The sequence below is a fragment of the Pongo abelii genome, chromosome 3 (genome assembly GCF_028885655.2).
Source record: "Pongo abelii isolate AG06213 chromosome 3, NHGRI_mPonAbe1-v2.0_pri, whole genome shotgun sequence".
NCBI classification, from domain to species: domain Eukaryota; kingdom Metazoa; phylum Chordata; class Mammalia; order Primates; family Hominidae; genus Pongo; species Pongo abelii.
Window position 1 is genome coordinate 124,488,969 of NC_071988.2, and position 18,296 is coordinate 124,507,264.

Sequence of the window (18,296 nt, forward strand, 5' to 3'; positions counted from 1 at the left end):
TATCAAACATCAATAGGCAATTTAGTAGAGAAAGGGAAAGTATAATTCAGAGGGATACTCTGCATTAAGTATATTTTTTGATATTCCTTATTTGCCAAATCAGGAAGCAGAGACTTTAATCAAAGCCATTGACCTGTATCAATCACTGCTGTGCTCAGTTTTAAGTAAAGAGTAGGCATTGGAGGCTAGTTTTAGAGAAATAGAATTAAGTATTAAATTTCATGGATCTTACCAAAGTTTAATATTTTGAAAAAAATGTCTAATACTATACTTCTATAAAATAGATTTTGTATTTACCTGGTCTTCACTTGGAAAATATTGAACAAAAAATCCCAAAACAATTCCTGCCAGCAGACTAATACATACGTTCCTTATAGAGGCTATGGCGTTATCAAGTATACCACCTGTAGGGGCACACAATAAAAAAAATTCACAAAGAAATATTTTCACATACACTACACATCAGAAAAGCAAATCTAGGTGGTTCATGAAGAAAAGTAAGCATTTTATAGAACAAATATATGCAAATGGTCTTTTTATAGTGACATATATGAAAACATGTAGATCTATTTAGTACATTAAATATATACTCTCAAATAATTTAATATATACATGCAACTCAGAAATGTCCATTATGTAAATAGGCCAGAAAACAAAGACTTAACAAGCACAAGATGCTCCCCTTACATAGCCAACTTAAAAGACAGAGTGAGGTAGTCTGGGCGCAGTGGCTCACGCCTGTAATCCCAGCGCTTTGGGAGGCTGAGGAGGGTGGATTGAGGTCAGGAGTTCAAGACCAGCCTGGCCAACATAATGAAACCCCATCTCTACTAAAAATACAAAAATTAGCTGGGCATGGTGGCGCACACCTGTGGTCCTAGGTACTCAGGAGGCTGAAGGAGGAGAATCACTTGAACCCGGGAGGCAGAAGTTGAGCTGAGATCGTGCCACCACACTCCAGCCTGGGTGAAAGATGGAGGCCACACCTCCAAAAGAAAAAAAAAAAAAGACCAAATGACGTACAAGAATGGAGAGAGACCGAAACACTTGTGGCACTTAGCACATGGCTGGTAAGGGCTATATTAACAATTCTTCTTTGATGCACTATATGAAAAAGAAACAAATGATTTTTAACATGAAAAGAACAATGTAATAACAACATAAAAAATTTTGTTCCAGGGTCAGTCCTAGAAACATTCAAGGGTCAATTAAGATTTCAGTGTATTTAAGTATCTGCTTTTGGTGAAGAAAAAAGGAAAAAAAAATACAAAAGATTCCAGTATATTTTATATTCATTAATATTAATATATCCATATTTGTAGTTCATTGTAATAAGTAAAAAACAAAAAATAAAAAATGGAATGAGTCACAAAAATAGTTCAGTTAAGCTCTGGGTAGTGGATTCAATATAGTAAGTAAGTATATTTTTAGACATATTTTCTACTAAATATAACAGGCAGGGCATGGTGGGCTCACACCTTTAATCCTAGCACTTTGGGAGGCCAAGGCAGAAGGATTGCTTGAGCCCAAGAGTTTGAGACCAGCTTGGGCAACAGAGTGAAACCCCATCTTTACAAGAAAATAAAAAATTAGCCCGGTATGCGGTGTGTGCCTATAGTCCAAGTACTCAGTAGGCTGAGGGAGGAGGTCCCTTGAGCTCAGGAGTTCGAGGCTGCACTCCAGCCTGGCTGACAGAGCAAGATCCTGTCTCAAGAAAATAAAATATAATAAAAATAAAAAATAATATAAACAGAGTGATGTCAGCCAGATGGTGGAATGGAGAACTCCAAACCTTGATTCTCCATAAAGATACCAACTGAACAACAATATATGGTCTAAAAGCCTTTATGGAGTTCCATAAACCATTAAGAAGTTGTAGTAGCACAGACAAGTGCAAAGCCAAGAATAGTGGCATTGAACAAATAAGAAAAGCTATTGCATTATACTCATGATGCCCCTTCCTCAAGCTGGAACAGGTTGGTGTGGCTGGGAAGCACTCAACTTGCAGCTTCTCCATTAGCAGGGAAAGAGAAGACTGGAACGGAATAGTTTTATGAGGTTACCTGAAGCTCTCTCTCTCTCTCTAACTTGACACCCAACTGGCATACTTTGGATGCGCGACAGCCACTGGGAATAATGCAGAGGTCAGAGATGATGCAGCACCAGGGAACCTGCAGTACCACAGACAGATACCAGAGAGAGCAACAGCTCCAGAAAAACAAACTGGCAAACCTCTACTTGGGATGTTGCAATGTATAAACCCAAAGAAGATGCATTCTCAGAAAAGGTTTGAGAGGCCGCTAGAACCTATAGCCATGCTGATTCAGGTAAAGGTCTTCCGTATGAAGCCAGCTGATAAAAACTGGGAGCAGTGGCAGTTTTTTTCAAACGTCCAAATCTTGGCAAAAATAAAGAAAAAATAAAAAAATAAAAAATAACAAGGCATAAGAAGAAACAGAGAAACCTGATGACTAAATTAAAGGAGTAAAATAAATCTCCAGAAACCAACCCTAAAGAAATAGATAAATGAGTTACCTGACAAAGAATTCAAATTAACTCTCTTAATGAGGCCCAGTGACAACAGAAATAGACAACTAAATGAAAGCAGGAAATAATTCATCAACAAAATGAAAATATTAACAAAGAGATAGAAACTAAAAAAAAAAAAAAAAAAAAAAAGGAACCATACAGAAACTCTGAAGCTAAGGAATACAATAGCTCAATTGAAAAATTCACTATCGGAAATCACCAATAGACTGTGTAACTGCCCAATGGGTTCACCTTGTGCCCTGCTTAGACAGAGCTGATTTATCAGGACAGGGGAATTGCAATGGAGAAAGAGTAATTCATGCAGAGGGGGCTGTGCGGGAGACCAGAGTTTTATCATTACTCAAATCAGTCTCCCTGAGCATTTGGGGATCAGAAGTTTTAAAGATAATTTGGCAGGTAGGGGCTTGGGAAGTGGGGACTGCTGATTCGTCAGGTTGGAGATGAAATCATAGGGGGTTGAGGTGATGTTTTCTTGCTGTCTTCTGTTTGTGGGTGGGATGGCAGAACTAGTTGAGCCATATTACCAGTCTGGGTGGTGTCAGCTGATTCATCCAGTGCAGGGTCTGCAAAATATCTCAAGCAATGATTTTAGGTTTTACAATAGTGATGTTATCCCCAGAAGCAATTTGGAGAGGTTCAGACTCTTGGAGACAGAGGCTGCATAACCCCTCAACTGTAATTTCTAATGTTATAGCTAATTTGTTTATCTGCAAAGGCAGACTGGTTCCAGGCAAGAAGGGGATCTTTTCGGGAAATGGCTATTATCAACTTTGTTTCAGAGTCAAACCATGAACTGAATACCTTCCCAAAATTAGTTCATCCTACTGCCAGGAATGAACAAGGACAGTTTAAATGCTAGAAGCAAGATGGAGTTGATTAGGTCTGATGTCTTTCACTGTCATAATTTCTTCAGTTGTAATTTTTGCAAAGGCAGTTTCAATAACATCAAGCAGAAGAAAGAATCAGTGAAACAGAAGACTAGTCATTTGAAATTATGGAGTCAGAGGAGCAAAAGGGAAAAGTAATGAAGAGTGAAGACAGCCTAAGAGACTTACAGGATGCCATCAAGCAGACCAATGTATGCATTATGAAAGTGCCAGAAGGAGAAGAGAAAAATAAAGGGGCAGAGAGCCAGTTAAAAAAATGACCAAAAACTTCTCAAATTTAAAGAAGGAAATGGACATACAAATCCAAGAGGCTCAAAGAACTCCAAGTTGGATAATTTGCGAAAGACCTACAATGAGACACATTACAATCAAACTGTCAAAAGTCAAAGACAAAGAGAGAATTTTGAAAGGAACAGGATCAAAGCAACTTTTCACATACAAGGGAGATGCCATATGGTTATCAGTGGAATTCTCAGCAAAAACTCTACAGGACAGAAGAGAATGGGATGATATATTAAAAGGGCTGAAAGAAAAAAAAAACTGTCAACCAAGAACCTTATAGCCAGTAAAACTGTACTTCAAAAATGAAGGACAAACAAAGAGTTCCCCAGAGAAGTAAAAGGTGAGGGAGTTGATCACCACTAGACCTACCTTACAAAAAATGTTAAAGGGAGTCCTCCAAGTGGAAATGAAAGGGCATTGGATAGAAATACAAAAGCATACAAAATATAAACTTCTTTGGTAAAGGTAAATATATGAGTGAACATAGAATCCTTTAATACTGTAATGGTGGAAAGTAAAACACTTTTTTTCTTTACTTTTTTCTTTTTCTTTTTTGAGACAAAGTCTTGCTCTGTTGCCCAGGCTGGAGTGCAGTGGTTTGATCACAGCTCACTGCAACCTTGCAGTCCTGGGCTAAAGCAATCCTCCTACCTCAGCCTCCCGAGTGGCTGGGACTACAGACATGCACCACCATACTCAGATAATATTTTTAAATTTTTAGCAGAGATAAGGTCTTGCTAGTCTCAAACTCCTAGGCTCAAGCGATCCTCCCATTTTGGCCTCTCAAAGTGCTGGGACTACAGGTGTGAGATACCACACCCAGCCTGTAATTCACTTTTAATTGAAGTATAGAATTTAAAAAGTAAAAGCATAACATTTCTGTATTAAATTATGTGAATAAACAATATAAAAATATATATTGTGTGACATTGATAACAAAGTGAGATGGAAGTGTAAAGAAGTAGTTTTTGTATGTGATTAAAGTTAAGTTGTTGTCAATTTAAAATAGATTATTATAACTATAAGATGTTTTCATGTAATTCTACAGTAACCACAAAGAAAAGACCTACAGAAGATACACAAATAAAAATGAGAAAGGAACCAAAGCATGTCCCTACCAAAAAAAGAAATCAGTGAAACATAAAGGGAGGCAGGAAGAGAGGAAAAGTGGAAAAAAATAGCTGCAAGACATATATAAAACAATAAACAAAATGACAATAGTAAGCCCCTCCCTATCAGTAACTACTTTAAATGCAAATAGGCTAATTTTCCAATCAAAAGACAGAGATTGGCTGAATGGAGTAAAAAAAATCTAAATATATACTATATGCAAGAGACTTACATTAGATCTAAAGACACACAAAGGTTGAAAGTGAAAGGATGGAAAAAGATATTCAATGCAGTTGGTAACCAAAAGAGAACAAGGATGGCCATACTTAGACAAAATAGAGTTTAAGTCAAATAATAGCACAAGAGACAAGGATATTACATAATAATAAAAGGGCCAATTGACCAAGAAGATATAGCAATTATAAATATATATGCAACTAACAGTACAGCATCTAAATATATGAAGCCAACATAGACAGAATTGAGGGGTAACATAGATAACAACATCATAATAACAGAAAACTTCAATATCCCACTTTCAATTATGGATACAATAACCAGACAGAAAATCAACTGGAAAACAGAGAACTTGAACAACATTGTAGACCAATTGGACTTATCTGACATACACAGAACACTTCACCCAATAATAGCAAAATATGCTTTCTTCTCAAGTACATACCAAGACTTTCCAGGATAGATGGCATGCTAGTCCACACACAAGTTTTTAAAAATTTAAGAAAACTGAACTCATACCAAGTATCTTTTCTGACCACATTAAATGAAATTAGAAATTCATAGCAGAAGGAAAAAGGAAAAGTAATAAATATGTGGAAATTACAAAAATATACTCTCTTAACCAATTGGCCTGTATGGTTAATATTAAGTGTCAAATTGATTGAGGGATGCTTAGATGCCTGATGAAGCACTGTGTGTGGGTATATCTGTGAGGGTGCTGCCACAGGAGAATGATGGATGAGTTAGTGGACTGAGAAAGAAAGACCCATCCTCACTGTGGGTAGGCATCATGCAATTGTTTGCAAGTGTGACTAGAACAAAAAGGCAGAAGAATGGGAACATTCAGCTTGCTTGGATTTCTTTTCTATGCACTTTCTGTCTCTTCCAGAGCAGTATGCCTTTTTCTCCTCTTGCCCTTGCACATCAAACTCTAGGTTCTTTGGCCTTTGGACCCTGGGACTTGCATCAGCAGCCTTTTGGGAGCTCTCAGGCCTTTGGCCTCAGACTAGTGGCTGCACTGTCAGCTTCCCTGGTTTTGAGACTTTCAGATTTGGACTGAGCCATGTCACTGGCTTCCTTGGGAGCCATGCTGTAGGCTTCTCTCATTTTCCAGCTTATAGATGGCCTATTGTGGGACTTTGCCTTTGTAATTATGTGAGCCAATTCTCCTTAATAAATTATATTTCATATATATGTAAATATATTCTCTTTTATATGCATGTATCTATATCTATATCTATATCTATATCTATATCTATATCTATATCTATGTCTATATCTATATTTCCTATTGGTTCTGACCCTCTGGAGAACTCTGATTAATACATAGTCAAAGCATAAGTCACAAAGAAAATTAGAAAATGTCTTGAGACAAATAAAAATGGAAACACAACATTCCAAAGCTTGTGGGATGCAGCAAAATGAATATGAAGAGGACAGTTTATATATCTAACTACCTACCTTAAAAAAGAAGAAAGATCTAGAATCAGCAACTTAGCTTTACACCTCAAGAAACTGGAAAAAGAAGAACTCAATCCAATGTTAGTAAAAGGAAGGAAATAATAAAGTCTAGAGCAGAAGGCCGGGCGCAATGGCTCACGACTACAATCCCAGCACTTTGGGAGGCCGAGGCAGGCAGATCACCTGAGATCGGGAGTTTGAGACCAGCCTGAGCAACATGGAGAAACCTGTCTCTAATAAAAAATACAAAATTAGCCAGGCATAGTGGTGCATGCCTGTAATCCCAGCTACTCTGAAGGCTGAGGCAGGAGAGTCACTTGAACCAGGAGGTGGAGGTTGCAATGAGCTGAGATTGCGCCATTGCACTCCAGCCTGGGCAATAAGAGTGAAGCTCCATCTCAAAAAAAAAAAAAAAAAAAAAAAAGGCTAGAGAATAGAAAAAACCCAATGAAACTAGTAGTTGTTTTAAAGTTCAACAAAACTGACAAATCATCAGCTAGAATATTTAAGAAAAAAAATAAAGAAGACAACTTCTTTTAGGAACAAAAGAGAAGACATTGCAACAGATATTACAGAAATAAAAAGGATTCTAAGAGTCTACTATGAATGATTATATACTGACAAGTTGAATAACCTAGGAGAAATGAACAGATTCCTAGTTACATGCAAGTTACCAAGACTAAGTCACAAAATAAAAAAATCTTAATAGACCTATAACTAGTAACTGAATCAGGAATCAAAAACCTCCCAGCAAACCAAATACCTGATAAGGGGTTAATATCTAAAATATATACAGAACAACAACTCAATAACAAAACAACCTAAATGAGAAATGGTCAGTTGACTTTGCTATGGTCCAAATGTTCATGTTCTCCTAATATTCATATGCTGGAGGCTAATATTCAATGTGATAATATTAAGAGGTAGGGCATTTTGGAGATGATTAGTTCATGAAGTCATAGCCCTCAGAAATGGGACTAGGGCCTTTATAAAAGAGGCTTAAGGGAGTTTGTTTTCCCTTTTGAACATGTGAGGACACAGAGAAGATGCTATCTATAGTGAATATAGTGACCTCACCAGTCACTGAGTCTGTTGTAGCCTAAATCTTGGACTTCTCACACTCCAGAATGCAAGAAATAAATTTCCGTTGTTCATAAATTACCAGCCTAAGGTATTTTGTTATAGCAGCAGGAATGGAGTAAGATAGACTTGAATAGACATTTTTTCCAAAAAAAATACAAATGGCCAACTAGCATATCAACCCAACACTATGTGGAAGCTGCCAAGTCTTGGGGATTGAACTCTCTGAAGCAATAGCTTGAGCTGTACGTTGGCTCCTTTTAGCCATGGCTGGGACATAGGGCACCAAGTCCCAAGACTGCACAGAGCAGCAAAGCTCTGGGCCTGGCCCACAAAACCATTTTTTCCCTCCTAGGCCTCCAACCCTGTGACGGGAGGGGCTGTTGTGAAGAACTCTGACATGCCCTGGAGACAATTTCCCCATTATCTTGGCAATTAACATTTGGCTCCTTGTTACTTCTGCAAATTTCTGCAGTCAGCTTGAATTTCTCCCCAGAAAATGGGCTTTTCTTTTCTATTACATCATCAGGCTGCAAATCTTCCAAACTTTTATGCTCTGTCTCCCTTCTAAACGTAAGTTCCAATTCCAAACCATATTTTTATGAATGCATAAAACTGAACAATTTTAAGAGCACTCAGGTCATAAATTGAACACTTTGCTGCTTAGAAATTTCTTCTACCAGATGTCCCGGATGGGTTCCAAGATGGCCAAATAGGAACAGTTCTGGTCTGCAGCTCCCAGCATGATCCACGCAGAAGACAAGTGATTTCTGCACTTCCAACTGAGGTACCTGGTTCATCTCATTGGGACTGGTTGGAGAGTGGGTGCAGGCCCACAGAGGGTGAGCTGAAGCAGGGTGGGGCGTCGCCTCACCTGGGAAGCACAAGGGGTTGGGGGATTTCCCTTTCCTAGCCAAGGAAAGCCGTGACAGACTACCTGGGAAAACAGGGCACTCCTGCCCAAATACTGCACTTTTCCCAAGGTCTTAGCAACTAGCAGACAAGGTGATTCTCTCCCGTGCCTGGCTCAGCGGGTCCCACACCCATGGAGCCTTGCTCACTGCTAGCACAACAAACAGTCTGAGATCCATCTGCGAGGTGGCAGCCTGGCTGGGGGATGGGCGTCCACCATTGCTGAGGCTTAAGTAGGTGAACAAAGCAGCTGGGAAGCTTGAACTGGGTGGAGCCCACCACAGCTCAACAAGGCCCATTGCCTCTAGACTCCACCTCTGTGGGCAGGGATAGCTGAACAAAAGGGAGCAACTTCTGCAAACTTAAACGTCCCTGTCTGACAGCTCTGAAGAGAGCAGTGGTTTTCCCAGCATGGCGTTTGAGTTCTGAGAATGGACAGACTGCCTCCTCAAGTGGGTCCCTGACCCCTGTGTAGCCTAACTGGGACACATCTCCCAGTAGGGGCTGACAGACACCTCATATAGGCGGCTGCCCCTCTTGGACGAAGCTTCCAGAGGAAGGATCAGGCAGCAATATTTGCTGTTCTGCAGCCTCCACTGGTGATACTCAGGCAAACAGGGTCTGGAGTGGAACTCCAGCAAACTCAAACAGACCTGCAGCTGAGGGTCCTGACTGTTAGAAGGAAAACTAACGAACAGAAAGGAACAGCATCAACATTAACCAAAAGATCATCTACACCAAAACCCCATCTGTAGGTCAACAATATCAAAGACCAAAGGTAGATAAAACCAAAGGATGGGGATAAACCAGAGCAGAAAAGCTGAAAATTCTAAAAATCAGAGTGCCTCTTCTCCTCCAAAGGATCGCACCTCCTTGTCAGCAATGGAACTAAGCTGGACAGAGAATGACTTTGAAGAGTTGACAGAAGTAGGCTTCAGAAGGTTGGTAATAACAAACTTCTCCGAGCTAAAGAAGGATGTTAGAACCCATCGCAAGGAAGCTAAAAACCTTGAAAAAAGATTAGACGAATGGCTTACAAGAATAAACAGCGCAGAGAAGACCTCAAGTGACCTGATGGAGCTGAAAACCATGGCACGAGAACTTTGTGACGCATGCACAAGCTTCAATAACTGATTCAATCAAGTGGAAGAAAGGGTATCAGTGTTTGAAGATCAAATAAATGAAATAAAGTGAGAAGACAAGGTTAGAGAAACAAGAGTAAAAAGAAATGAAGGAAGCCTCCAAGAAATATGGGACTATGTGAAAAGACCAAATCTACATTTGATTGGTGTACCTGAAAGTGATGAGGAGAATGGAACCAAGTTGGAAAACACTCTTCAGGATATTATCGAGGAGAACTTCCCCAACCTAGCAAGGCAGGCCAACATTCAAATTCAGGAAATACAGAGAACACCACAAAGATACTCCTTGAGAAGAGCAATTCCAAGACACATAATTGTCAGATTCACCAAGGTTGAAATGAAGGAAAAAGTGTTAAGGGCAGCCAGAGAGAAAAGTCAGGTTAGCCACAAAGGGAAGCACATCAGACTAACAGCAGATCTCTCGGCAGAAACCCTACAAGCCAGAAGAGAGTGGGGGTAGATATTCAACATTATTAAAGAAAAGAATTTTCAACCCAGAATTTCATATCCAGCCAAACTACGCTTCATAAGTGAAGGAGAAAATAAAATTCTTTACTGACAAGCAAATGCTGAGAGATTTTGTCACCACCAGACCTGCCTTACAAGAGATCCTGAAGGAAGCACTAAACATGGAAAGAAACACCTGGTACCAGCCAGTGCAAAAACATGCCAAATTGTAAAGACCATCAATGCTAGGAAGAAACTGCATCAATTAACGGGCAAATAACCAGCAAATATCATAATGACAGGATCAAATTCACATATAACAACATTAACCGTAAATGTAAATGGGCTAAATGCCCCAATTAAAGGACACAGACTGGCAAATTGGATAAAGAGTCAAGACCCATCAGTGTGCTGTATTCAGGAGACCCATCTCATGCACAAATTCACACATAGGCTCAAAATAAAGGGATGGATGAAGATCTACCAAGCAAATGGAAAGCAAAAAATAGCAGGGGTTGCAATACTAGTCTCTGATAAAACAGACTTTAAACCAACAAAGATCAAAAGAGACAAAGAAGGCCATTACATAATGTCAAAGGGATCAATTCAACAAGAAGAGCTAACTATCCTAAATATATATGCACCCAATACAAGAGCACCCAGATTCATAAAGCAAGTCCTTAGAGACCTACAAAGAGACTTAGACTCCCACACAATAATAATGGGAGACTTTAACACCCCACTGTCAATATTAGAAAGATCAACAAGACAGAAGGTTAACAAAGATATCCAGGACCTGAACTCAGCTCTGCAACAAACAGACCTAATAGACATCCACAGAACTCTCCACCCCAAATCAACAGAGTATACATTCTTCTCAGCACCACATCACACTTATTCTAAAATTGACCACATAATTGGAAGTAAAGCACTCCTCAGCAAATGTAAAAGAACAGAAATCACAACAAACTGTCTCTCAGACCACAGTGCAATCAAATTAGAACTTAGGATTAAGAAGCTCACTCAAAACTGAACAACTACATGGAAACTGAATAATTTGCTCCTGAATGACTACTGGGTACATAACAACATGAAGGCAGAAATAAAGATGTTCTTTGAAACCAGTGAGAACAAAGACACAATGTACCAGAATCTCTGGGACACATTTAAAGCAGTGTGTACAGGGAAATTTATAGCACTAAATGCCCACAAGAGAAAGCAGGAAAGATCTAAAATCTACACCCTAACATCACAATTAAAAGAACTAGAGAAGCAAGAGCAAACACATTCAAAAGCCAGCAGAAGGCAAAACATAAGATCAGAGCAGAGCTGAAGGAGATAGAGACACAAAAAACCCTTCAAAAAAATCAATGAATCCAGGAGCTGGTTTTTTGAAAAGATCAACAAAATTGATAGACTGCTAGCAAGACTAATAAAGAAGAAAAGAGAAAGGAATCAAATAGATGCAATGAATCCAGGAGCTGGTTTTTTGAAAAGATCAACAAAATTGATAGACTGCTAGCAAGACTAATAAAGAAGAAAAGAGAAAGGAATCAAATAGATGCAATAAAAATGATAAAGGGGATATCACCACTGAGCCCATGGAAATACAAACCACCATCAGAGAATACTATAAACACCTCTACGCAAATAAACTAGAACATCTAGAAGAAATGGATAAATTCTGGGACACATACACCCTTCCAAGACTAAACCAGGAAGAAGTTGAATCTCTGAATAGACCAATAACAGGCTCTGAAATTGAGGCAATAATTAATAGCCTACCAACCAAAAAAAAGTCCAGGACCAGATGGATTCACAGCTGAATTCTACCAGAGGTACAAAGAGGAGCTGGTACCATTCTTTCTGAAACTATTCCAATCAATAGAAAAAGAGGGAATCCTCCCTAATTCATTTTATGAGGCCAACATCATCCTGATACCAAAGCCGGGCAGAGACACAACAAAAAAAAGAGAATTTTAGAACAATATCCCTGATGAACACTGATGCAAAAATCCTCAATAAGATACTGACAAACGGAATCCAGCAGCACATCAAAAAGCTTATCCACCACGATCAAGTCGGCTTCATCTCTGGGATGCAAGGCTGGTTCAACGTACGCAAATCAATAAATGTAATCCATCATATAAACAGAACCAAAGACAAAAACCACATGATTATCTTAAGAGATGCAGAAAAAGACTTCGACAAAATTCAACAGCCCTTCATGCTAAGAACTCTCAATAAACTAGGTATTGATGGGACGTATCTCAAAATAATAAGAGCTATTTATGACAAACCCACAGCCAATATCATACTGAATGGAAAATAACTGGAAGCATTCCCTTAGAAAACTGGCACAAGACAGGGATGCCCTCTCTCACCACTCCTATTCAACATAGTGTTGGAAGTTCTGTCCAGGGCAACTAGACAGGAGAAGGAAATAAAGGGTATTCAATTAGGAAAAGAGGAAGTCAAATTGTCCCTGTTTGCAGATGACATGATTGTATATCTAGAAAACCCCATTGTCTCAGCCCAAAATCTCCTTAAGCTGATAAGCAACTTCAGCAAAGTCTCAGGATACAAAATCAATGTACAAAAATCACAAGCATTCTTATACACCAACAACAGACAAACAGAGAGCCAAATCATGAGTGAACTCCCATTCACAATTGCTTCAAAGAGAATAAAATACCTAGGAATCCAACTTACAGTGGACGTGAAGGACCTCTTCAAGGAGAACTACAAACCACTGCTCAATGAAATAAAAGAGGACACAAACAAATAGAAGAACATTCCATGCTCATGGATAGGAAGAATCAATATCGTGAAAATGGCCATACTGCCAAAGGTAATTTATAGATTCAATGCCATCCCCATCAAGCTACCAATGACTTTCTTCACAGAATTGGAAAAAACTACTTTCAAGTTCATATGGAACCAAAAAAGAACCAGCATTGCCAAGACAATCCTAAGCAGAAAGAACAAAGCTGGAGGCATCATGCTACCTGACTTCAAACTACATCACAAGGCTACAGTAACCAAAACAGCATGGTACTCGTGCCAATACAGATACATAGACCAATGGAACAGAATAGAGCCCTCGGAAATAATACCACACATCTACAACCATCTGATCTTTGACAGACCTGACATAAACAAGAAATGGGGAAAGGATTCCCTATTTAATAAATGGTGCTGGGGAAACTGGCTAGTCATATGCAGAAAACTGAAACTGGATCCCTTCCTTACACCTTATATAAAAATTAATTCAAGATGGATTAAAGACTTACATGTTAGACCTAAAACCATAAAAACCCTAGAAGAATACCTAGGCAACACCATTCAGGCCATAGGCATGGGCAAGGAATTGATGACTAAAACACCAATAGCAATGGCAACAAAAGCCAAAATTGACAAATGTGATCTAATTAAATTCAAGAGCTTCTGCACAGCAAAAGAAACTACCATCAGAGTGAACAGACAACCTACAGAATGGAAGAAAATTTTTACAATCTACCTGTCTGACACAGGGCTAATATCCAGAATCTACAAAGAACTTAAACAAATTTATATGAAAAAATCAAACAACTCCATCAAAAAGTGGGCAAAGGATATGAACAGTCACTTCTCAAAAGAAGACATCTATGCAGACAACAGACACATGAAAAAATGCTCATCATCACTGGTCATCAGAGAAATGCAAATCAGAACCACAATGAGATACCATCTCACACCAATTAGAATGGCTATCATTAAAAAGTCAGGAAAGAACAGGTGCTGGAGAGGATATGGAGAAATAGGAACACTTTTACACTGTTGGTGGGAGTGTAAACTAGTTCAATCATTGCAGAAGACAGTGTGGTGATTCCTCAAGGATCTAGAACTAGAAATACCATTTCATCCAGCCATCCCATTACTGGGCATATACCCAAAGGATTATGAATCATGCTGCTATAAAGACACATGCACACGTGTGTTTATTGTGGCACTATTCACAATAGCAAAGACTTGGAACCAACCCAGATGCCCATCAATGATAGACTGGATTAAGAAAATGTGGCACATATACACCATGGAATACTATGCAGCCATAAAAAGGATGAGTTCATGTCCTTTGTAAGGACATGGATGAAGCTAGAAACCATCATTCTGAGACAACTATCACAAGGACAGAAAACCAAACACTGCATGTTCTCACTCATAGGTGGGAATTGAACAATGAGAACACTTGGACACAGGGTGGGGAACATCACACAGTGGGGCCTGTCATGGAATTGGGGGAGTGGGAGGATAGCATTAGGAGATATATCTAATGTAAATGACAAGTTAATGGGTGCAGCACACCAACATGGCACATGTATACATATGTAACAAACCTGCACGTTGTGCACATGTACCCTAGAACTTAAAGTATAATAATAAAAAAAAACTATGACACTGTCCTATATGCCATATCTGTACAAAAATTATAAATTTTAGATAACCATCCAGAGATATTTCTCTACTTCTTGGAAAAAATATCAACATTGAAAACATCAAAAAAATTAAACAGTTCTTCTTTTGTCCAAAAAAAAAAAAAAAAAGAAAGAAAAAGAGGGAATCCTCCCTAACTCATTTTATGAGGCCAGCATCATCCTGATACCAAAGCCTGGCAGAGACACAACAAAAAAAAAGAGAATTTTAGACCAATATCCCTGATGAACATCGATGCGAAAATCCTCAATAAAATACTGGCAAACCGAATCCAGCAGCACATCAAAAAGCTTATCCACCACGATCAAGTCGGCTTCATCTCTGGGATGCAAGGCTGGTTCAACATATGCAAGTCAATAATCATAATCCATTACATAAACAGAACCAAAGACAAAAACCACATGATTATCTCAATAGATGCAGAAAAGGCCTTCGACAAAATTCAACACTCCTTCATGCTAAAAACTCTCAATAAACTAGGTATTGATGGGATGTATCTCAAAATAATAAGAGCTACTTATGACAAATGCACAGCCAACATCATCCTGAATGGGCAAAAACTGGAAGCATTCCTTTTGAAAACTGGCACAAAACAAGGATGCCCTCTCTCACTGCTCCTATTCAACATGGTGTTGGAAGTTCTGACCAGTGCAATCAGGCAGGAGAAAGAAATAAACGGTATTCAATTAGGAAAAGAGGAAGTCAAATTGTCCCTGTTTGCAGATGACACGATTGTATATTTAGAAAACCTCAACGTCTCAGCCCCAAATCTCCTTAAGCTGATAAGCAACTTCAGCAAAGTCTCAGGATACAAAGTCAATGTGCAGAAATCACAAGCATTCCTATACACCATTAATAGACAAACAGAGAGCCAAATCATGAGTGAACTCCCATTCACAATTGCTTCAAAGAGAATAAAATACCTAGGAATCCAACTTACAAGGGATGTGAAGGACCTCTTCAAGGAGAACTACAAACCACTGCTCAATGAAATAAAAGAGGACACAAACAAATGGAAGAATATTCCATGCTCGTGGATAGGAAGAATCAATATCATGAAAATGGCCATACTGCCCAAAGTAATTTATAGATTGAATACTGTCCCCATCAAGCTACTAATGACTTTCTTCACAGAATTGGAAAAGAACTACTTTCAAGTTCATATGGAACCAAAAAAGAGCCTGCATTGCCAAGACAATCCTAAGCAAAAAGAACAAAGCTGGAGGCATCACGCTACCTGACTTCAAACTACACCACAAGGCTACAGTAACCAAAACAGCATGGTACTGGTGCCAAAACAGATATATAGACCAATGGAACAGAACAGAGGCCTCAGAAATAAGACCACACATCTACAGCCATCTGATCTTTGACAAACCTGACAAAACCAAGAAATGGGGAAAGGATTGCCTATTTAATAAATGATGCTGGGAAAACTGGCTAGTCATATGTAGAAAGCTGAAACTGGATCCCTTCCTTACACCTTATATACAGATTAATTCAAGATGGATTAAAGACTTACATGTTAGACCTAAAACCATAAAAACCATAGAGGAATACCTAGGCAATACCATTCAGGCCATAGGCATGGGCAAGGAGTTCATGACTAAAACACCAATAGCAATGGCAACAAAAGCCAAAATTGACAAATGGGATCTAATTAAACTAAAGAGCTTCTGCATGGCAAAAGAAACTGTCATCAGAGTGAACCAGGCAACCTACAGAATGGGAGAAAAATTGCAGTCTACCCATTTGACAAAGAAAGAATTCAAACAAATTTATAAGAAAACAAGACCCCATCAAAAAATGGGTAAAGATATGAATAGACACTTCTCCAAAGAAGACATCTATGCAGCTAACAGACACATGAAAAAATGCTCATCATCACTGGTCATCAGTGAAATGCAAATCAAAGCCACAGTGAGATATCATCTCACGCCAGTTAGAATGGCAATCATTAAAAAGTCAGGAAACAACAGATGCTGGAGAGGATATGGAGAAATAGGAATGTTTTTACACTGTTGATGGGAGTGTAAATTAGTTCAACCATTGTGGAAGACATTGTGGTGTTTCCTCGAGGATCTAGAACTAGAATTACCATTTGACCCAGAAATCCCATTAGTGGGTATATACCCAAAGGATTGTAAATCACGCTACTATAAAGACACATGCACATGTATGTTTATTGCGGCACTATTCACAATAGCAAAGACTTGGAACCAACCCAAATGTCTGTCAATGATGGACTGGATTAAGACATGTGACACATATACACCATGGAATACTATGCAGCCATAAAAAAGGACGAGTTCATGTCCTTTGCAGGGAGATAGATGAAGCTGGAAACCATCATTCTCAGCAAAACTATCACAAGGACAGAAAACCAAACACCGCATGTTCTCACTCATAGGTGGGAATTGAACAATGAGATCACTTGGACACAGGGCTGGGAACGTCACACACTGGGGCCTGTTGGGCGGTGGAGGGCTGGGGGAGGGAGAGCATTAGGAGAAATACCTAATGTAAATGATGAGTTGATGGGTGCAGCAAACCAACATGGCACATGTATACCTATGTATCAAACCTGCACGTTGTGCACATGTACCCTAGAACTTAAGGTATAACAACACCAACAAAAAAAGAAGTTTCTTCTACTAGATGTCCTCAATCATCTCTCTCAATTTCAAAGTTCCATAAATCTCTAGGGCAGGGGCAAAATGCCACCAGTCTCTTTGCTAAAGCATAGCAAGAGTGACCTTTACTTCAGTTCCCAACAAGTTCTTCATCTCCATCTCAGACCTCCTCAGCCTGGACTTCACTGTCCAAGTCACTATCAGCAGTTTGGTCAAAGCCATTCAACAAGTCTCTAGGCAGTTCCAAACTTTCCCACATCTTCTGGTCTTCTGAGTCCTCCCAACTGTTCCAACCTCTGCACATTACATAGCTCCAAAGTCACTTCCACATTCTCAGGTATCTTATAGCATTACTCCATTACCTCGGTATCAAAATCTGTATTAGTCATGGTTCTCTAGAGGGATAGAACTAATAGGATATATGTATGTATAAAAGGGAGTTTATTAAGGAGAATTGAATCACACCATCACAAAGTGAAGTCCCACAACACGTCTGCAAGTTGAGGGGCAAGGAATCTAGTATTGGCTCAGTCTGAGTCCCAAAACCTCAAAAGTAGGGAAACCGACAGGCCAGCTTTGAGTCTCTGGATGAAGGCCTGAGAGCCCCTGGAAAACAACTGGAGTAAGTCCAAGAGTCCAAAAGCCAAAGAACCTGGAGTCTGATATTTGAGTGCAGGAAGCATCCAGCATGGGAGAAAGATGAGGGCCAGAAGGCTCAGCAAGTCAGCTTCTCCTAACCTTCTTCTGCCTGCTTTATTCTAGCCATGCTAGCAGCTGATTGTATGGTGCCCACCCACACTGAGGGTGGATCTGCCTCTCCCAGTCCACTAAATAATTGTTAATCTCCTTTGGCAACACCCTCACAGACACAACCGGGAACAATACTTTGGATCCTTCAATCCAATCAAGTTGACACTTACTTAATATTAACCTTCACAATGTAATATTCATCCCATTTGTAATTCTTCTTTAATATACAAGCTGCTTGAGAACATGCACCATTTGATCTTGTCTCTCTGTTGTGTTGGGAGGCAGTGGAGAAGAGAAGAGTTAAATGTGTGGGTGTGGAGTCAGACTGC

The 18,296-nt window shown here is 39.3% G+C and overlaps 1 protein-coding gene across 9 annotated transcripts in view; it reads right to left on the bottom strand.

Moving 5' to 3' along the window:
- Nucleotides 1–18,296, bottom strand: part of SLC9B1 (solute carrier family 9 member B1) — a 133,786-nt gene that overhangs the window by 28,030 nt on the left and 87,460 nt on the right. For all 9 annotated transcript variants that reach the window (XR_008524227.2, XM_054553520.2, XM_063723832.1 and 6 more), the window contains one exon: nucleotides 298–404. Coding sequence is in view for 8 of the 9 variants with exons in the window: in XM_054553520.2 (XP_054409495.1) it covers nucleotides 298–404 (107 nt within the window). In the remaining variant the exon portion in view is untranslated. The remainder of the gene's footprint in view (nucleotides 1–297; nucleotides 405–18,296) is intronic.